The 22500-nt window shown below is 46.5% G+C and overlaps 1 protein-coding gene across 1 annotated transcript in view; it reads left to right on the top strand.

Annotated features, from left to right (window-relative positions):
- LOC132973467 (A-kinase anchor protein 13-like) overlaps positions 1-22500 on the top strand; it is a 60697-nt gene that overhangs the window by 8054 nt on the left and 30143 nt on the right. The window contains exons 2-10 of the mRNA XM_061036958.1: positions 2615-2651; positions 4480-4639; positions 12032-12129; positions 12498-12575; positions 13111-13219; positions 13292-13484; positions 15131-15338; positions 15718-16315; positions 17764-20475. Coding sequence (XP_060892941.1) covers positions 2619-2651; positions 4480-4639; positions 12032-12129; positions 12498-12575; positions 13111-13219; positions 13292-13484; positions 15131-15338; positions 15718-16315; positions 17764-20475 — 4189 coding nt within the window. The 5' untranslated portion in view covers positions 2615-2618. The remainder of the gene's footprint in view (positions 1-2614; positions 2652-4479; positions 4640-12031; positions 12130-12497; positions 12576-13110; positions 13220-13291; positions 13485-15130; positions 15339-15717; positions 16316-17763; positions 20476-22500) is intronic.

Here is a 22500-nt window from a genome sequence, read left to right as displayed (position 1 = left end):
CATTCCTGACATAACTTCTGGCCAGCTGAGTGAATCTGCAGCATCTCACTGTAAAAGAACTACCAGAGTCAGCATAACACATCATTACAACAAATAGTAGTAGTGTGTGTGTGTGTGTGTCTGTGTGTGTCCTCTTCCTCCTCTTCCTCCTCCTCCTCCTCCTCCTCCTCCTCCTCTTCCTCCTCCTCCTCCTCTTCTTCTTCTTCCTCCTCCTCCTCCTCTTCTTCTTCCTCTTCCTCCTCCTCTTCCTCCTCCTCCTTCTTCTTCCTCTTCCTCTTCTTCTTCTTCTTCTTCCTCTTCCTCCTCCTCTTCCTCCTCCTCCTCTTCCTCCTCCTCCTCCTCTTCTTCCTCTTCCTCCTCCTCTTCCTCCTCCTCCTCCTCCTCCTCCTGTCTTTCAGCAGTCTGAAGTGTTCTGACTGTTATCAGGTCACTCTGGCTGCCCTCTAGTCTGCTGAGCTTCCACATGCAGATAACACACACCACACACACACACACACACACACGTGTGTCCATGTGACGTGATGTGTGTCTGCAGTGTGTCTGCAGTGTGTCTACACTCAGTGTGTGTCTGCAGTGTGTCTACACTCAGTGTGTGTGTGCAGTGTGTCTACACTCAGTGTGTGTCTGCAGTTTGTGTGTGCAGTGTGTGTGTGCAGTGTTTGTCTGCAGTGTGTGTGTGTGCGGTGTGTCTACACTCAGTGTGTGTGTGTGCAGTGTGTGTGTGCAGTGTGTGTCTGCAGTGTGTCTACACTCAGTGTGTGTCTGCAGTGTGTGTCTGCAGTGTGTGTGTGCAGTGCGTGGCTGCAGTGTGTGTGTGCAGTGTGTGTCTGCAGTGTGTGTCTGCAGTGTGTCTACACTCAGTGTGTGTCTGCAGTGTGTGTGTGCAGTGTGTGTCTGCAGTGTGTCTACACTCAGTGTGTGTCTGCAGTGTGTGTGTGCAGTGTGTGTCTGCAGTGTGTGTGTGCAGTGTGTGTCTGCAGTGTGTGTCTGCAGTGTGTCTACACTCAGTGTGTGTCTGCAGTGTGTGTCTGCAGTGTGTCTACACTCAGTGTGTGTCTGCAGTGTGTGTGTGCAGTGTGTGTCTGCCGTGTGTGTGTGCAGTGTGTGTCTGCAGTGTGTGTCTGCAGTGTGTGACTGCAGTGTATGACTGCAGTGTGTGTGTGCAGTGTGTGACTGCAGTGTGTGTCTGCAGTGTGTGTCTGCAGTGATGATGGAGAGATGACAGCTAGATGATGGAGAGATATCAGTGTTCTCTGTGTGTGATTGTATTAAAGCAGCTGGTAATAAACAGAGCTGAGGTCAGTTTGGAGTTCAGAGGTTGTGAATGTAGAGGCTCAGCTGATCCTTCCTCTGCTGTATCTAAAGCTCTGTTTTCACTGTCTGTCCACTCGTCTGCACATGTGTTCACTGCCCTGCGTCACTGAGCACGCTCTGTAGCAGCTTTACAGACAGACTGAACTCCAGTGACCCCATGCTGTGTGAGGAGAGGGTGGGTGGGCTAAGTAGCAGCCACACACACACACACACACACACACACACACACACACACACACACACACACAGACATAACCTACAAATATAAGTGGTGTATTTATTTGTGTGGGGAGTGAGGATTATCTGTGCAGACAGACAGAAGGACAAGAGGATCATTCTGACTGACTGTCCCTTGAGTCCAGCTGTCCTCATGCTGTCCCCCTCCTCACACAGACCTGATCTGTCCTCATGCTGTCCCCCTCCTCACACAGACCTGATCTGTCCTCATGCTGTCCCCCTCCTCACACAGACCTGATCTGTCGTCATGCTGTCCCCCTCCTGACACAGACCTGATCTGTCCTCATGCTGTCCCCCTCCTCACACAGACCTGATCTGTCGTCATGCTGTCCCCCTCCTGACACAGACCTGATCTGTCCTCATGCTGTCCCCCTCCTCACACAGACCTGATCTGTCCTCATGCTGTCCCCTTCCTCACACAGACCTGATCTGTCCTCATGCTGTCCCCCTCCTGACACAGACCTGTGTTCACCTTCAGTTAGAGACATGATGAAAGGATGTCCTGACTGTGATGAACCCTGACCTTTACTCAAGTGTCAGCAGGGGGTCAAAGTGTCCTCACTAAATGAAGGATGAGTAGATGTGAAACATGTGACTCGTGATGATTCTTTATTTATTACTGTGGAGACCAAAATGTAATTATATGTTCAGGTTCATTTATATAAATGAAACCACGATTTTATAGCACTGTGTTGTTTTGATTAGTGACTGACCTCCTCACATTGCATCGTACCGGGGGGCAGTAGCTCAGTCTGTAGGGACTTGGCTTAGGAACCGGAGGGTCGCCAGTTCAAGTCCCTGTGGGGTACAAAGTATGGACGCTGGACCGGTAGCTAGAGAGGTGCCAGGTCCCTTCCTTACTGCAGAGGAGCCAAACCACACAGCCCTGGCACGCTCCCCGTGTACCCCCCCCCCCCCCCCCACACACACACACACACACACCTTGACATCTCTCCATTTGTGTGTGTGTGTGTGTGTGTGTTTGCTCATGTTCATATCATGATGATGACATCTGATTGTATCAGTCAGCTTCCATTAATATCCTCTTTGTGTGTTCTTATAGAGTCATGAAGCTGAACCCTCAACAGGCTCCTCTCTATGTGAGTACACACACACACACATTGTTATTATGAGTCTGTTGACATCATGTTCACGTTTAGTAGTCTGAATAATTGTAAGGAGCAGTATGTAACTCAGACCCCTAGTGTTTAAAATGGGTACTGCAGTCTAAATTAAAACATCATAGAGAGCTGTCTCTCCCCCCCCTCATCTCTAGAGTGGATGCTCACACAGGTCACCATGTGGTGGACTCTGAAGCTTCAGTGTTTATCCAGCTCTGCATGGGTCTGTAAACCTTTCTGTGTTCTAACCTCTCTCCATTTTTCAAAAGCATCTCCAATATTGATCCTAGTTTGAGCACGTTTCTGCTCGTGGAGCTTATTAGAAACATGCAGAGGCTTTTTAGGTCGGGTACAATCACTTCTATCTGAACCACTTCTCTTGCCCGCTCCCATCGCTGCAACACCTGTTGACCTGATAACTGCTCTCATATCTGGTAAACCGAGGGGCGTCCAAAACGGCCGTGTGGGGGCGTGTCTTAAAAGCGCCTACCTTCTCTGGTCCAAACAAATCCAGAGCATTCAGGAGCAGAATCTAAAGTTAGAAGGAGGACATACTGGCTGCTGCATTGTTGTCAGAGAAGCCAGCACTTCAACATGTTTCCTTAATGATCAGATAGTAAGATACCTTTATCATTTCACTCTCTACACATCTCACATGTTGGACTTCTAATCATCATTAGATATGTATTCATGATGATACAAAGTTATGTTGAGACAGCTGGAAGCAGCAGCATTTTTAAAAATGAATTAAACAAATTTCAGAAAAGTTTCTCATCAGAACTGGTTCAAAGTCTCCAGTCTGTTATTACACAGCCTTAGCATTAGCATTAGCATTAACATGCTCTGTGCTACGTGTTTCAAAGATGGTCCTCATGTTGCCAATAACCTGCAGGTGTGTTAGCTTAGCATGAATGTTTCCTATTTCAGATGCAGCCAAGCATTTGTGTGTGTGTGTGTGTGTGTGTGTGTGTGTGTGTGTGTGTGTGTGTGTGTGTTAGAGAGTGATGTGAAACATTCCTGTGTGCTATTGTTAGCATGTGTGTGTGGGTGTGTCTGTTAACAGGCTTTTAACTGCGTGTTCAGCACAAGAGTGTGTGTTGTGTCATGTTTCAGTGAAGAGGAGGGGGGGGGGGGTTACACTCTGCAAGCTGTATTTATTTTAACCCTTTAATGCATCCACTCTGTTCACTCAGACACCCTTCATTATTTCAGAAAAGTTCATGTGAACAATAACAAAACATTCTCTTGATCTGTGAGTTTGCATTTATATGATAGAAATATAGAAATTTATTTTTGATTCATCTCTGAGGGCAGATTCTGTTTGCACTCGTGTTTCTCACACACATGCACAAACGGGACCTGTGGACCTGCATGACCTGGTACCGCTCCAGACCGACTTCCATAGATAGACAGATCTTTATTATCATTTTATAAAACAGAACTCTGTAGGAGTATTCCACCTGCAGCATATCAAATATAAATTCATCACTTGATTACCCTCCATGTGTCTCTGTAGCTGCTGTAGAAACAGGGATCAATAGTTCACCTCTGTACTGAAGATTTAACCCTTCATGCTGCTGCTGCATTAGTGTCTGAGGGAACGCATGAAGCTGAACACATTAGATGTGTGTGTGCACAGATGAGGTCACCTTCATCACTTTAAACTCAAACACACCTGTCTCATTTCCAGCACTGACTGGAGCTCCTTCTTCTTCTTCTTCAGCTCATACTCTGTGTGTGTGTGTGTGTGTGTGTGTGTGTGTGTGTGTGTGTGTGTGTGTGTGTGTGTGTGTGTGTGTCCTCTCAGGGGGAGTGTGTGCTGACTGTGCAGCTCAGTAATGAAGACGTGTGTCACCGTGATGAAGAGGAGGAGGCAGAGTTTTATCTTCTATTCTCAGGATCGTCACAGAGACACGTGAGCAGCACCCTGAGAGTCAGCCAGGTCACGCTGCAGGCGGTGTGTCCAGGTAACACACACACACACACACACACACACACACACACACACACACACACACACACACACACACACACACACACAGTACTGACAGCATGGCAGCTCGCTGATATTAAACATATTGATCTCACCTGTGTGTCTGAGGAGCTGAGTCTAACGGAGAAGTGTGATTGGTCAGAGCAGCAGCTGTTCAGGTGTTGGATCTGTTCAGGTGTTGGATCTGTACAGGTGTTGGATCTGTTTCAGGTGTTGGATCTGTTTCAGATGTTGGATCTGTTCATGTGTTGGATCTGTTTCAGGTGTTGGATCTGTTCATGTGTTGGATCTGTTCATGTGTTGGATCTGTTTCAGTTGTTGGATCTGTTCATGTGTTGGATCTGTTTCAGGTGTTGGATCTGTACAGGTGTTGGATCTGTTTCAGGTGTTGGATCTGTTTCAGATGTTGGATCTGTTCATGTGTTGGATCTGTTTCAGGTGTTGGATCTGTACATGTGTTGGATCTGTTCATGTGTTGGATCTGTTTCAGTTGTTGGATCTGTTCATGTGTTGGATCTGTTTCAGGTGTTGGATCTGTTTCAGGTGTTGGATCTGTTCATGTGTTGGATCTGTTTCAGTTGTTGGATCTGTTCATGTGTTGGATCTGTTTCAGGTGTTGGATCTGTTTCAGTTGTTGGATCTGTTTCAGGTGTTGGATCTGTTCATGTGTTGGATCTGTTTCAGGTGTTGGATCTGTTCATGTGTTGGATCTGTTTCAGTTGTTGGATCTGTTCATGTGTTGGATCTGTTTCAGGTGTTGGATCTGTTTCAGGTGTTGGATCTGTTTCAGGTGTTGGATCTGTTCATGTGTTGGATCTGTTTCAGTTGTTGGATCTGTTCATGTGTTGGATCTGTTTCAGGTGTTGGATCTGTTTCAGTTGTTGGATCTGTTCATGTGTTGGATCTGTTTCAGGTGTTGGATCTGTACAGGTGTTAGATCTGTTTCATGTGTTGGATCTGTTTCAGGTGTTGGATCTGTTTCAGGTGTTGGATCTGTACAGGTGTTGGATCTGTTTCAGGTGTTGGATCTGTTTCAGGTGTTGGATCTGTTCATGTGTTGGATCTGTTTCAGGTGTTGGATCTGTTCATGTGTTGGATCTGTTTCAGGTGTTGGATCTGTACAGGTGTTGGATCTGTACAGGTGTTGGATCTGTTTCAGGTGTTGGATCTGTTTCAGGTGTTGGATCTGTACAGGTGTTGGATCTGTTTCAGGTGTTGGATCTGTACAGGTGTTAGATCTGTTCAGGTGTTGGATCTGTTTCAGGTGTTGGATCTGTACAGGTGTTAGATCTGTTTGATGTGTTGGATCTGTTTCAGGTGTTGGATCTGTACAGGTGTTAGATCTGTTTGATGTGTTGGATCTGTTTGATGTGTTGGATCTGTTTCAGGTGTTGGATCTGTTTCAGGTGTTGGATCTGTACAGGTGTTGGATCTGTTTCATGTGTTGGATCTGTACAGGTGTTGGATCTGTACAGGTGTTGGATCTGTTTCAGGTGTTGGATCTGTTTCAGGTGTTGGATCTGTACAGGTGTTGGATCTGTACAGGTGTTGGATCTGTTTCAGGTGTTGGATCTGTACAGGTGTTGGATCTGTACAGGTGTTGGATCTGTTTCAGGTGTTGGATCTGTACAGGTGTTGGATCTGTACAGGTGTTGGATCTGTTTCAGGTGTTGGATCTGTACAGGTGTTGGATCTGTACAGGTGTTGGATCTGTTTCAGGTGTTGGATCTGTACAGGTGTTGGATCTGTTTCAGGTGTTGGATCTGTACAGGTGTTAGATCTGTTTGATGTGTTGGATCTGTTTCAGGTGTTGGATCTGTACAGGTGTTAGATCTGTTTGATGTGTTGGATCTGTTTGATGTGTTGGATCTGTTTCAGGTGTCGGATCTGTTTCAGGTGTTGGATCTGTACAGGTGTTGGATCTGTTTCATGTGTTGGATCTGTACAGGTGTTGGATCTGTACAGGTGTTGGATCTGTTTCAGGTGTTGGATCTGTTTGATGTGTTGGATCTGTACAGGTGTTGGATCTGTACAGGTGTTGGATCTGTTTCAGGTGTTGGATCTGTACAGGTGTTGGATCTGTACAGGTGTTGGATCTGTTTCAGGTGTTGGATCTGTACAGGTGTTGGATCTGTTTCAGGTGTTGGATCTGTACAGGTGTTAGATCTGTTTGATGTGTTGGATCTGTTTCAGGTGTTGGATCTGTACAGGTGTTAGATCTGTTTGATGTGTTGGATCTGTTTCAGGTGTTGGATCTGTACAGGTGTTAGATCTGTTTGATGTGTTGGATCTGTTTGATGTGTTGGATCTGTTTCAGGTGTTGGATCTGTACAGGTGTTAGATCTGTTTGATGTGTTGGATCTGTTTCAGGTGTTGGATCTGTACAGGTGTTGGATCTGTTTCATGTGTTGGATCTGTACAGGTGTTGGATCTGTACAGGTGTTGGATCTGTTTCAGGTGTTGGATCTGTTTCAGGTGTTGGATCTGTAAAGCTGTTGGATCTGTTTCCAAAATATCTGCCCACTAAGAAGGGCAGATGCAGGGTCAATGTACGTGGAGTATTCCTGGCGCAAAGCTTTGCAGAGCGCAGAGTACTGGTATCTGATCTCAGGCTGAAGGGTAGTCATGAAGTTATGGACACTCTTGGAAGTTGTCTTCCAGATCAGCCTGAGTTTTTCTCTTGTGGATGCATCAGGTACATCACTGAGACACAGGTTAATCGCTCCGAGGTAATCATTGATGCAGCGGTCTGAGTTATCTGGATCAAACTGCTCTACATCCTTTGCCATAGATTCAATGAGCCTTATGCGCATTCTTTGATCTTTGGGTAACAGGGAGCCATCCGAGTCATCTGAGGTTTGGATATTCCTCAGCTGTGAATCATGCGATGGGAACCTACAGGTAGCAGGAGGGGGCCGGGTGTTATCTCTGCCTCTGGGGGCTGAGAAGTCACCCCCCTTCCTATGTGGTGAATCAAACCTGTGGAGGTGTGAAAGGGTGTCACAGCTGTCAGGGAACTGGGGCATTTCACAGTCAGCTCCACAGTCAAAATCAGGGAAAACTAGACTTATTTCCTCAGTCCTTGGGTTATCCTGGCTGCTCCGTTCTTTACTGAGCTTTTTCAGCAGGGTTGTTTGATCTCTTGAGGGGCTTGGTCCAGGATCGGAGTCATATCCTGACGATATGTCTTGCTCCATGCTTACCTGTGCTCCCTGAATTAGTTCAAACATGTCCAACACTTTCTGCTTGGCAGTTTGTAAGTGCTGACTAACAGATTTGTTTCCTTTCTGCAAGGATCGGACCTTTGGTGGGAGTGTCCCCATGAAAGCACGGACACTCCTAGCTGTAGTCTTCCATATCCCATTCAGTTTTTCATGTGAGGACGCATGAGGCAGGTCAAGAAGACAATGGTCGACTTCTCTAAGGTAGTCGATGATACTTGAATCTGGGCAATCTGGGTCAAAACGCTTCAGATCTTTGGCCTGAGGTTCTATCTGCCTGGTTTGCAGACCCTGACCCGAAGGCTGGCGATGCTCGTCCGAGTCGTCTGACAAATTGTAAGCCCTGTGGTTGTCACGGTAGTACGGTTGCAACCATGGCAGGGTTTGTGTTCGGCTCAGACGTGGCCGTCTATCGTGGGACAGATAATGTTCGGTGCCCGATTGGACCCATGCCTCCTCCCTGTTTCTAGGGGGCGTAAAGTCCCTCCTCCTGAGGGGTGAGGGTTCTCTTGGCTCAAAGCATATTGCGGAATGCGGGGGCCTTGGGGCCTTTCCACGTGACGGTGCTTTATGGTCTGGGGAGACGTGGCGAAATTCATCTTTACCCACCCGGCTCTTTACCGGGTAGTTAGAGGACGTGTGCGCTTTTGTGCCGGGTCGACCCGGCTGCATCTTCCGTCCTCCTCCAGATCCTGCAACATGTCTGTCTCCCTCCTCCAAGGACTTGGTTCAGTCTCCCATCCTTTGTCTGAGGTTCCCTCAGCTGATCTGGGGGCTGCAGTACATACCTGCCCATCCTGAATTCCAGGTACCGTGACACTTTGATTCTTCTGTTCGGCCAACCTGCTGCTTCTATGCAGTGTTTCCTTCTCCTCCTGCAGGGCCTTGCATTTGTCCTGCAAGGTCTTAAGTTGATCCTGCATTCTTTTGAAGTCGTCCCGCAGGATCTGTTTTTCTTCTCATACCTGGGCTAGCTGTGCCCGGTGTTTCTCATTCTGCAAACATGATTTGCGCTGATGAAGGAGGAGAAGTTGACCTTGAACATGCACTGAAATTGTGCACTGTGGTTTCCCAGTTGGATTAGTTATATACTCAAATAACTCCTTTATTTTTTCTTCGCATGTGCTGAGGGTGTAGGAGTTCAGACTGTAGATCTCTATAGGGAGGTGGATAAGACCAGCAACTCCATCATGAAGGGGTGGATCGTCTGATCCACAGCGAGCCTTGGCCGATGGTTGTCTTCTGCATACATTCTGTCTTTGTTCGGGGTGGTCCTGGCTCGGTGGTTGACAAGATCAACTATCTCCTCTAACTTCTTATCACTAATGCTAATTGAATAGCTATATAGGTTGGCACTCTCCTCTGAGGAGAGGTTCGTCAGATCGGCAACAGTTTCTTGCGGTGCTGCGTCGTCTGATCCAAAAGGAGTCTCAGCTCCCGGCTCACCTAGGGTCTTGGTACACATTTTTCGTGATAAAATGGAACCACAGTGGATTACTGTTAACAAAACCGGTAAGCTAAACAAAGCTAGATCAACACAAGAGCAAATCTTATCTAGGTTTCCCAACTGATCACTGCAGTCCATCCTGGAAGCTAGGAGAGGGGATTCACACCTCATGTCCTCAAAGGAAGGGAGGAACTCACACCTCTCAGACAGCTGGCTATGCAACAATGATGAGGTTACACTCTCATCTGGCCAAATGGCTCTCAAACAACAAGGAGCACCACAATCCTTTAGTAGAATACTTCAGGATCAAAATCTAGATTAATGCAACAAATCACGTTCATTGAGAAAGTCACACTAGCTGCATCATTATGTCCAATATAAAATATTATTTTTGAGAAGAAGGATCCCTTTCAGGATTTAAATTACTGTGCATTAACAGTGCAATAAAGCTGGTTTATTGAAGACCTCACACGGGGCACCATTTGTTGGGGTTGTATCAAGTCAACTTTGGTTATATTCTTTAATAATTATATTTAATTATTAATAATATAAATAACAATATCATTAAACTATGTTTAATCTCGTTTGGGGCACCACCCTGTAATCAGGGGGATATAATCAAAATATCACTCAAATCAGTCTCAAATTAGTGACTTAATTACTAATATTATTAATAATTAATGACTATATTTCATAAATTGAAGGCGTGAAATCTGTACACAAAGCCATCGCATGGCTGAAGAGGCCGGATCACAGTCTGAATCCCGCGCCACAACTCGGAGTAATTCCCTTCATTCACAGAAACAAACCAATGGCCGAATTCAAGTTAATACGGTTTACACTGGCCTTTCTGATCAGAAGAGCAATACCCGGTTATAACACTGTTAAGCTAAACACATATAGGACACAGCGGTCAGAAACGGGAACAACAAGAGTTTTAAACAGGTAAAACTCAGGACGCGACGGTCCAACAAAGATAAAAATGACAGTTTTCACATCAATCAATCAATTGTTAAAAACACTCTCTAAAGCTAATTCTGCCCAGACCTACTTAAGCCTCACTTGTGAATCGCTTTGCCTGCGATCGGTGAAGGAAAAGAGTCTGGCGATTGAACAGATCTTCTGTCCGTCCTGGTGTAGAGGCGTTTGATGGCGGCGAGGGTCCTTTACGGCAAGAGCGGCTTCGTTGGTTCTCCGTCGAGTGGAAAGATGTCTGTTGATGTTCTTTCGTTGCAGGACGGAATAAGACCGTTATCTTTCTGATAATCTGTTATAGTCTGACGCTCTTCGAGAAACTGAGATGCGTTCACTGGACATTCCGAGCTCGGAATTCAGAACACTGCCGGCCGCGGATTACCTGCGCGCCAAAACTTAAAACAAAGGAAGATGGTTGCAGAAAACAGGAGGTGAGCTTGTGTGTTAGGTGGGGGTTGTTTCTGTTGTATAAATCCAATGAAGAAATCGTGAAACAGACTGGAAATTATAACACCATTTAATTGGCCGAGGTCAGACAACTTCATCAAACAAGCATGCTTACAAATCACTTGACTGACAAAGTGCTGACAAAGTAACAGTGTTCACAGTGCTGCTTATATTCTGTTAAAAAGGTGCAACCCACAAATTCCTTTCTATTTGGGTGCATCACCATAAACAATGAAGATGACATGACACTGATTTGTATACGTATCAGATGTAGACTCTCTGTCTAGTAAACAGTTGCTGACAACATATAGTTGGCTCCTATCCATATATAGATCTGCTACTACTTAGGTGCTTCACCCATATAAGGTTACAGCTTCAGACACCTAAAAGTAGGAGTGTTAACAGGTGGTAGACAGACTTGAATAATACATTTCACAAAGTTACCAAGATGAATGAATTTCATGAAAATTTGAAAACATTGTGTCTCCAAACACTTGAAGTCAGCGCGTGGAAAGAGAGAGAACAATGGAAGTCTTGGAGCTTTGTAGCCTGGCCTGCTTCATGGGGGGGGTCTACCTCAGGTCCCCTCCAATGAGAAGAGAGAGGTCCCCCCCCCCTTACTTCACACGTAGGTGTGAAGTACTGCAGGGGATTCTGGGATTAAGAGTCCTTTTAGGCCTCTTTGTGATCTCAGTGAATCACTCAAATGAGGCTTCTCACAGAGGTGCAGGCCCAAGTCCATTGTTTGCCTGTCCTAAGCCTGCATGGCCCAACACAGGTGTTGGATCTGTTTCAGGTGTTGGATCTGTACAGGTGTTGGATCTGTACATGTGTTGGATCTGTTTCAGGTGTTGGATCTGTACAGGTGTTGGATCTGTTTCAGGTGTTGGATCTGTACATGTGTTGGATCTGTTTCAGGTGTTGGATCTGTACAGGTGTTGGATCTGTACAGGTGTTGGATCTGTTTCAGGTATGACTCAGCCTCTGCCTGCTGCTGAGGGAAGCTACAGGAGAAACACCATGTTGCTCTCTCTCTGTCCATCGTTATTCCAGGGACGTAAACATGTATTCACATTGTGTGTGTGTGTGATGGTTAGTGTCCCTGAACGTGTTGGAGCCTGCAGGTGAAGAACATGTGGGAGGGATTGATCACCTCCTGCTGTGTGAAACATCTGGATTATTCATTCTGCATTTCATTTAGAGACAATATGGAGAGGCTTCAAATGTTTTCAACTTTATCAACTAAATGTCAGTGTGTGTGTGTGTGTGTGTGCAGCCCATAATGTGTGTGAGCAGGTCTTGGTAACATTATGTGTGGCTCGGCCTGGAGGACCAGTGGACACACACTCTCAGGAGACCTTCTGCTTCATACAGGTACACACACTGCTATCTCTGTGTGTGTGTGTGTGTGGTGTGTGTGCGTGTGTGTGCGTGTGTGTGCGTGTGTGTGTGTGGTGTGTGTGTGTGTGTGTGTGTGTGTGCGCGCGTCCGTGCGTGTATATGTTTGTGTATATGTTTGTGTGTGTGACCCACTCTTCGGCCCTGAACCACCAGTTGAGAACCACTATAACCTGTACCTTACTGATGAGACTTTACATTTCTCATATTTGACTGTTTAATAACTTTTGACACCAACTTTAACTTTAATGTGAATTTAACCAGTTTTAGAAAATTAAAAACGTGAAGGTTGTATGTCTTTAATTAATGTGTGTGTGTGTGTGTGTGTGTGTGTGTGTGTACAGGATCTGGCTCTGGACATGGCTCACTTCCTGTTGCACTGCACAGATCCACAGGAAGCTCTGATGTTGGAGGACCAGCAGGTATCTAACTGACCGCGTTAACAAGTTCATCGCATGACTCGGCTTCAAATTAAACTGTTATTGTTTTCTTCTTCTTAAAGATTTATTTTTGTGCCTTTATTGTAGAGACAGGACAGTGGATAGAGTGAGAGAGAGTAGGGACATCACACATTGACCTTATGACATCACACATTGACCTTTGTTACCGTTCCTTTGAGCTGTTTGACCTCACTTTGGGATCCCTAACCACTTCCTGTTTCTGTGCTTAACTTCATGTCTTCACCTTCACTCTACAGGAAGGGCCTTACTGTATTTCAAAATAAAAGCACACAGCAAGTAAAATACTCTCAGCAAGATAGCACAAAAAAATCAAAATAAAATATTTTTTTTATGTTTAGATTTGAAATAATGAAATTTAAAATTATGATTATAAGAATGTATCATTTGGCCGCCCTCAAACATATCATGACATCAGCTGTTGATCTGCTGTCACTCTGACCTGTGTGTGTGTGTGTGTGTGTGTGTGTGTGTGTGTGTGTGTGTGTGTGTGAGACAGAGTGAGAGGTTGGATCAGAGTCTGGCCCTGGCCCTCAAACACCTCAGCCTGCCCCCCCACAGGACGACATCAGGACCCCCCACACACACACACGCTGACACACACACAGGTGAGTCACAGCAGGTCTTTATTTCACTTTATTTGTCGACATGTGTCAACCCTCACATGTCTCTCTCTCCAGCTGAGGCTCGAGTCCAGCAGCTCTGCAGTCTGCTGCACTTGGCGTCCCGTCACGGTCTGATGGCAGTGGCGTCGTTTGTCCTGCAGCAGCCCGGAGGTCGGGACGCCCTGAGGAGGCCGAGCGCTCGGGGAGAGACGGTTGCCCAAGAGGCCGAGAGACGAGGACACGAGCAGCTGCTGCAACTCCTCAGACGGTGAGTTCATCAGACTGTTTGTTTACTGTGTTTGTTTACTGTGTTTGTTTACTGTGTTTGTTGTTGTTTAGTGTTTGTTGTTGTGTAGTGTTTGTGTTGTGTAGTGTTTGTTGTTGTTTACTGTTTGTGTTGTGTAGTGTTTGTTGTTGTTTAGTGTTAGTTGTTGTTCACTGTTTGTGTTGTGTATTGTTTGTTGTTGTGTAGTGTTTGTGTTGTGTAGTGTTTGTTGTTGTTTACTGTTTGTGTTGTGTATTGTTTGTTGTTGTTTAGTGTTTGTGTTGTGTAGTGTTTGTTGTTGTTTACTGTTTGTGTTGTTTAGTGTTTGTTGTTGTTCAGTGTTTGTTGTTCGTTGTTGTTTAGTGTTTGTTGTTGTTTGTTGTTATTTAGTGTTTGTTTTCAGGCTAACTGAAGAAGAACAGAATTCTGGTGCAGGTAATATTTTAAACTGTCTTAAAATATCAAGAACACTGTAAAAGTGTTGTTTACTGTTGTTTGTACACTGTAAAAGTGTTGTTTTGTTTGGCTGTTGGAACAGTTTTTTGACTTGAGGATCAAAGTGATCACAATCCTAGGAGGAAGTGGAGGTTTGATCACGATTACAAATAGTATGACCTCATGTTATCCTCTATGTTTGAAATCCTTAAAAGTGCTTAAAGGTGTTTTTACTCTACTTTTAAAAACCCTGAACGAAACATGGCCGACATTCAAGGTCAGACAAAAAAAAAAACATTTGACCCTTTTGAACATTTATTTTACTGGAGCATCTGAATCGCTGGGTCAGTTTTAAACTGGTTTTATGCTTTAAACTGGTTTTATTCCTCTCTGCATGATCAATCTTTTTAGCTCACAATCAACCTGCGTGGAGCTGACCTGTGGTGTCCCCCAGGGGTCTGCCCTCAGACCACTTCTCATGTGCTACCCCTGGCACATATCATCAGCAGCCACAATTTGAGCTTCCTCTCCTATGCAGATGATACCCAGCTGTAGCCGCATTTTAATCCTAATGGTTTGAACCATCTTCACACACTGAACAAATGAACATAAAAAAAAACATTAAAATGAAAATCCAAACGTAATCCACAGAACAAACCTATTTATTATCTCTTAGGTCAGAGTCTGGACCATGTGAATAAAACATCTTTGATCACCAACAGATGCCCCCCTCCTCGTGTCTTTATGTCTCATAATGATGACATCACAGTAACTCGGTCAGTGGGTCAGGCTTCTTCCTCCCTGAGGAGGGGACAGGAAGTAGAAAAAGGGAAGAGGAGGGTGGAGACTCTGAAGTTAGAGAACAATAGTGAACACAGCTGCTGTGACTGACAGACAGATACACACTGACTGTGTGTGTGTGTGTGTGTGTGTCTCAGATCAGGGATCAGTGAGTGATTGGCAGCTCAGGTGATCCCAGTTGTGGGCGGGGCTTCACATTCTGTGTGAATGATGTCATGTCGGGTGTTGTTCTCTCGTCTTTGTCGTTGACTTTGTTTTAGTTCGTTCTCGTAGTTGAAGTGATTTTTAGCTTCTCTGGTTTATCTCTGTTGTTTCTTCCTTCAAGTGTTTCAGGAAGCAGACAGGTAACGCTCTGAGACACCGCTGAGACGTTAGTGTCTCCGTTCTCTCACACAGGTGCTTTGTGTTTTAAGGTACGAGACGTCCTCACATGTCGAAGAGGAACCAGAGGAGCAGGTGCTTTCTTACCCAGAAGGCCGAGTGTTCTGGCGCCATGCAAACCTGGGTACCTACACCCTGACATTACAGAGAGAGGAGGGGGCGGAGCCTGAGAGCAGAGAGCACCTACAGGACGAGGTGGAGGAGCTGAGGAGGCTGATTCACCTTCACAGAGACACCAAGGTGAGCTGAGTGTGTGTGTGTGTGTGTGTGTGTGTGTGTGTGTGTGTGTGTGTGTGTGTGTGTGTGTGTGTGTCTGTGTGTCTGTGTGTGTGTGTGTGTGTGTGTGTGTGTCTGTGTGTCTGTGTGTGTGTGTGTGTGTGTGTGTGTCTGTGTGTGTGTGTGTGTGTGTGTGTGTGTGTGTGTGTGTGTGTGTGTGTGTGTCTGTGTGTGTGTGTGTGTGTGTGTGTGTGTGTGCGTGTGTGTGTCTGTGTGTGTTTGTTCTGTTTCACTCTCATACCTGACTTTCTTGGTGTGGTTGTTTGATTGACAGTTTCCTGGCTGCCTGTGGCCGTCTGTGTGATTATATTTTCTTAATGTGACTTTGTCTTCCTTGTTGCAGGGAACCTCGGGTGTGTGTGGTCACAGAGCAGAGACATACACCTGCACAGCGCCCTCTGGTGGTGGGCTGCAGGCGTGCACTAACGGGCAGGATGCAGGCCCAGCCGCTGTAACCATAGAGACATGTAGCACAACAGAGGAACAGGGAAGTCCTTTGTCATTGGAGGAGAGGACACAGGGGGCGGAGCTTGCTGCTTTCACTCAGACTTCCTGTAGCAGTGGTTTGTCTATTTGTAAGAAACAGGAAGCTGGAGGAGAAGTGAAGGGATCTGCAGGCCGCGCGAGAAAGAACAAAAAGAAGAGTTGTAAAAGAATGAGCAGAGAGGAGAAGAAGAGGAACGCTCAGAGGAACACAGACACCAGCATCCAAGACACTCCATTACCCATAAAGCCTGATGGGAAGTGTGCCCCCAGTCATGCAGTTGCCGTGCCGACCACTACTGTCGTAGAAAAACAGGAAGTAGAGAAGTGGGAAGTGGAGCAGCTGATGTGTGAGCGAAGTGTAGAAACGGAATCAGTAACGGAGCAGAGACACACTGAAGGACGGACTCAGACACACACTCAGAGCCGAGACCTGAGATCAGCTGTTCAGCCCACAGGTAAGTCTGTCACAGAGATCAGCTGTTCAGCCCACAGGTGAGTCTGAGACGGACGAGCAGAGCTCAGCAGAGCTCAGCAAAGCTTGTTAGCTTGTTAGCTTGTTGTACAAAGTGGAGATAGTGCTGCATTAATAATATCCACATCATGATTGAAACATTGACCTTTGACCTGTCAACACCGGAGAAAAACTTTATTCGTCTCACATCGAGCCTCTGAGTGTTGACATCTGAGACAACAGATCATCAATACAAAGCACCACACTTCTGTTTGACCACCTTCAAAATAAAAGCACCACACATCTGTTTGACCACCTTCAAAATAAAAGCACCACACTTCTGTTTGACCACCTTCAAAATAAAAGCACCACACTTCTGTTTGACCACCTTCAAAATAAAAGCACCACACATCTGTTTGACCACCTTCAAAATAAAAGCACCACACATCTGTTTGACCACCTTCAAAATAAAAGCACCACACATCTGTTTGACCACCATCAAAATGAAAGCACCACACATCTGTTTGCCCACCTTCAAAATAAAAGCACCACACTTCTGTTTGACCACCTTCAAAATAAAAGCACCACACTTCTGTTTGACCACCTTCAAAATAAAAGCACCACATGTTTTAATGTTTAAAAGGGAAAATCACAGAGCAGAGGATTCAATATTTAACGGATGCAGTGTGGACATCGTGATATCCAGCGCTCCCGTGCTGTTAGGACGCGGTCATACTGTCAGTGAAGACTACGATAAATTAACGTAAACAACAACGATTTGACCATGTGACACTTTTGAAACGTGTTGTTAGAAGTGAAGCACACAGAAGCTGATTCCCTCCGCCCTGCACACCCACAGCAGAATGATCGCTCATGATGAATCTAGTAAAAATGGAATCATGTTTAAAACATGTTTGTTACCATGGCAACAACAAACGTAGTCCTAATCACCAATTATCGGGTCATTTCTTGTTTCTAATGGCAATGTTTTAAAAGAGGAGTTCGCACATCTAACTATCTCATGAAGTATCTGTGTAGGAAATCAATCACTACTCTTCCTCCTCATCACCATTTTATCAGGAACAAAACACGACAAAACAACTCTCAACCTTTGAACACTATTTGACACTATTTGACACATAAGAAAAACAATTAAATAAATTGGTGATATCTTGCAAGAGTAGTGTGCAGAGGCGTTCTTTTCAGGATAGTTTCTAATGACAGTAAGTTTGAAAAAACTCCTGCACGCTGTCTGAGTGGTTCATCAGACCTTTGAGGGGGGACTGCAGGGGAGTTGATAAATCTCTGTGACATCATCATTGCTACCATGTTGTCATACACTGCTAATATGAATCACTCAGTGTGCATATGTATAGCATCAGTTCATATAGATCTACCTTACCCTCTGAAGAACATCCAGTTTAATCCTGACTCTGATCCTGTCTCCTTCAGAAACCATGGGTCAGGAACAGTCACAGGGTCCTCAGGAGAGCCAGTCAGACCCAGAGGGGCCGAGTCCACCTGACATGAAGTCCCCCGAGGTGGAGAGGAAACCCCGAAGAGTTCTTTGGAGGGATGGAGGCTGGATGAGCAGCAGGATGGGATCAGAAACAAAGACGCTGTGGTATGAGGGGGAGGGGGGTGACCTGCAGCAGGGGGGTGAAGGAGGTGTGAACTCTCAGTCTGTTTGGTATGACGGAGACACGATGGACACGAGTGGACAAGAAGAGCCGGAGCAGAGAGAGCAGGAAGCTGAGAGTCCGTCTGCAGCTTGGCCACATGCTGCTGGACCTCAGCCAGCTCCGTCACATGGGCCCAGCGCCGCACAAAGACAGGAAGTACACGCACCACAGAGAGAGGAGGAAGCAGGGCCCGAGTGCAGGAGAGAGAGAGGGGCCAGCGAGAGCAGAAAGAGCTCAGAAACGGCCGACAACAACAACGAGGAGAGAGAGCCGAAGAGCAGGAGGAAGAGGAGGAAGAAGAGAGGGAGGAGAGGGAGCTCCGGCTCCAGCATCGAGTCTCACAGAGGGCCAGAGGCAGACCTGAACCCAGAGCAGGAGGATCAGACAGGAACCGTCTCTGAGACCACCACCAGAGAGGAAGCTGAGCAGGACGCCATGACGCTGCCCGGTCAGACGGAGGGCCGCAGCAGTGTGTTTTCTCCAGAGGTCGCTGTGACAGACGAGAGGGGGACGGATCAGACTAGAGGGACCCCTGTACACACGGGGGACACACAGGATGTGGACTGTGAACCTGATCACTCCACTTCTTCTTGTGACGCTGCTGCAGAACGTCCTGACATCACTACGACAGACGGAGAGGGAAACACAGCTGACGGAGAGGAATCAAGGGGACATGTGGGTCAGGACCTTCAGACGGAGGAGGACTTGTCAGTCCAGGCGTCTCTGTTTACAGACGCTCCTCCATCCACAGACGACTCATCTGAGGTGGAATTTCCTGAACTCAAAACACAACCCGTCCCGCCTCTGGACTCAGACAGAGCGGGTCAACCTGTGGACCAAGGGGCGGGGCTTCCAGGATTTATGGACTCAGAGCGTCCTGCAGGGACAGGGGGTCCACCGTGTGAAGGTACAGCGGATGTGTCACTGCTTCTAACAGGGGAAGGAAGCGCTGAGACAGCTCCGAGGGAACACTCAGGGCATTGTTTGACCTCGGAGACGATGAGAGATCAGCAGCAGGAGATGTGTGTGGGTGAGGAGGGGGTGGGTAAGGAGAGGAGGAGAAGGAGTGAGGAGGGTGACATCAGGATGGTACATGGGGAGGAGAAATCGTCTTCAAACAGAGACACAGAGCACAAACACAACGAGGAGGAGCTCGCTGCAGCAGCTGTAGCGGTCGTAGCGGTAGCGGTAGCATCAGCCTTGGTTAGCATAGAACTGAGCCGACAGTTAGCTAACAATGAGTCAGAGGGGGAGGAGTCTGCAGGAACAGAAAGATCAGAGCAGGAGGTACTAACTGATGCTGATCGGTCCCTGCAGCTGACGAGGAACCAGCACAGACACGTGTTAGCATCGAGCACAGCTGAGGCGGGAAACACGCTGAAAGAGCAAGCTAACGAGGAGCCGTTAGCATGTGACACTGAAGAGCAGCTAGCAGAACATCTCCATAGCAACCAGCAGGCTGTAGACACGTCTGCCTTCACACAGCCTGTCACAGAAGGAAATCAAACCCGACCTGAAGGAGCAGACAGCACGCTGAAGGCCGTCCTGAAAACTTCAAGACGAGTTACAGACGAGGTCACAGCCGAGGTCACAGACAAAGTCACAGATGAGGTCACAGAGGAGGTCACAGACAAGGTCACAGCCAAGGTCACAGCCGAGGTCACAGACGAAGTCACAGCCGAGGTCACAGCCGAGGTCACAGACGAAGTCACAGATGAGGTCACAGAGGAGGTCACAGCCGAGGTCACAGACGAGGTCACACACAAAGTCACAGATGAGGTCACAGAGGAGGTCACAGCCGAGGTCACAGACGAGGTCACACACGAAGTCACAGAGGAGGTCCCAGACGAGGTCCCAGACGAGGTCACGGCCGAGGTCACGGACAAGGTCACGGATGAGGTCACGGACAAGGTCACGGATGAGGTCACTGCCGAGGTCACAGAAGAGGTCACAGACGAGGTCACAGACGAGGTCACAGATGAGGTCACAGAAGAGGTCACAGACGAGGTCACAGACGAGGTCGACACTCAGACGGAGAGCGAGCTCCTCTCTCCTGTTAGAGACACAGAACAACATCCAGAGGGCAGCAGAGAGCAGCCTGTCTGTCTGAGCGAGGCAGGAGGTGAGACAGGTCTGCAGGTACAGGAAGGTGAGAGGAGAGATTTGTCCCAGGTTAGAGAGAGCCAGGCTCCTCAGCTGGATGAACAGGTTCAGGGTCCCTCTGCCCCCCCCTGTGACTCTGCATCTGAAGCTGATCCTCGTCATGAGGAACCCCCTGTGGACGTGGATCTGAGCGAGCAGCAGTCGTCCCGGTCTCTGTCAGACTTGACGCGGGCTCCTGTGGGCGGGGACAGTGAAGATCGGGACTTCGACGCAGATATGGACGCGGTGGACGGATGGAAGGAGAGAGAGAGGACAAAGAAGGAGAGAGGAGAGGAAGTGAGGAGAGACGAGGTGACAGAGGAGGACACATCAGAGACAGGTGAGTAACTCAGTCTGTCCTCTCTCTGAAGGTCTTAGTCAGCACACACACACACAGGGAGAAGTTCTGTTGATGTTGTGTCTGACTGAATGTTGAGAAAAGTGACATCAGTGATGCAAAAAGCAAACGAAAAGCTCCTCCTTTGACCTCCAATGGTTAGCACTGTAGTAGTAATGGATGATAGATGGATGATGGGTGGATGGATAGATGGATGGATGGATGACAGATGGATAGATGATGGATGGATGGATAGATGGATGATGGATGGATAGATGGATGGATAGATGATGGATGGATGGATAGATGGATAGATGATGGATGGATGGATAGATGATGGATGGATGGATAGATGGATGATGGATGGATAGATGGATGGATAGATGGATAGATGATGGATGGATGGATAGATGATGGATGGATGGATAGATGGATGATGGATGGATAGATGGATGGATAGATGGATAGATGATGGATGGATGGATAGATGATGGATGATAGATGGATGGATAGATGATGGATGGATAGATGGATAGATGATGGATGGATAGATGATGGATGGTTAGATGGATAGATGATGGATGGATGGATGGATAGATGATGGATGGATAGATGGAGGATGGATGGATAGATGGATGGATAGATGATGGATAGATGGATGATGGATGGATAGATGGATGGATAGATGATGGATGGATGGATAGATGGATGGATAGATGATGGATGGATGGATAGATGATGGATGGATAGATGATAGATGATGGATGGATGGATGGATGGATAGATGGATAGATGATGGATGGATGGATAGATGATGGATGGATGGATAGATGGATGATGGATGGATAGATGGATGGATAGATGATGGATGGATGGATAGATGATGGATGGATGGATAGATGGATGATGGATGGATAGATGGATGGATAGATGGATAGATGATGGATGGATGGATAGATGATGGATGATAGATGGATGGATAGATGATGGATGGATAGATGGATAGATGATGGATGGATAGATGATGGATGGATAGATGGATAGATGATGGATGGATGGATGGATAGATGATGGATGGATAGATGGATGGATAGATGATGGATAGATGGATGATGGATGGATAGATGGATGGACAGATGATGGATGATGGATAGATGGATGGATGGATGGATAGATGATGGATGGATGGATAGATGATGGATGGATAGATGAATGGATAGATGATAGATGATGGATGGATGGATGGATGGATAGATGGATAGATGATGGATGGATGGATAGATGATGGATGGATGGATAGATGGATGATGGATGGATAGATGGATGGATAGATGATGGATGGATGGATAGATGATGGATGGATGGATAGATGATGGATGGATAGATGGATGGATAGATGATGGATGGATGGATAGATGATGGATGGATAGATGGATGATGGATGGATAGATGGATGGATAGATGATGGATGGATGGATAGATGATGGATAGATGATGGATGGATGATGGATGGATGGATGGATGATAGATGATGATGGATAGATGGATGGATAGATGGATAGATGATGGATAGATGATGGATGGATGGATGGATGATAGATGATGATGGATAGATGGATGATAGATGGATGGATTGATGGATAGCTGATGGATTGATGGATAGATGGATAGATGATGGATGGATGTATAGATGGATGGATGGATAGATGATGGATGGATGGATTGATGGATAGATGGATAGATGATGGATGGATGTATAGATGGATGGATGGATAGATGATGGATGGATGGATAGATGGATAGATGGATAGATGATGGATGGATGTATAGATGGATGGATGGATAGATGATGGATGGATGGATAGATAGATAGATAGATGGATAGATTGATACTTTATTGATCCTGAGGAAAATTCAAAGCATCCAGTAGCAGGTTACAAAGACGAACATGACATGAAACATTTGTTACAAATTAACCACAAAACCGACGCCCCCCCCCCCCCCCCCCCATACATATATATTAACCTG

Source organism: Labrus mixtus, chromosome 4 (assembly GCF_963584025.1).
Source record: "Labrus mixtus chromosome 4, fLabMix1.1, whole genome shotgun sequence".
NCBI lineage: Eukaryota > Metazoa > Chordata > Actinopteri > Labriformes > Labridae > Labrus > Labrus mixtus.
This window is presented reverse-complemented; position numbering and strand designations above follow the sequence as displayed.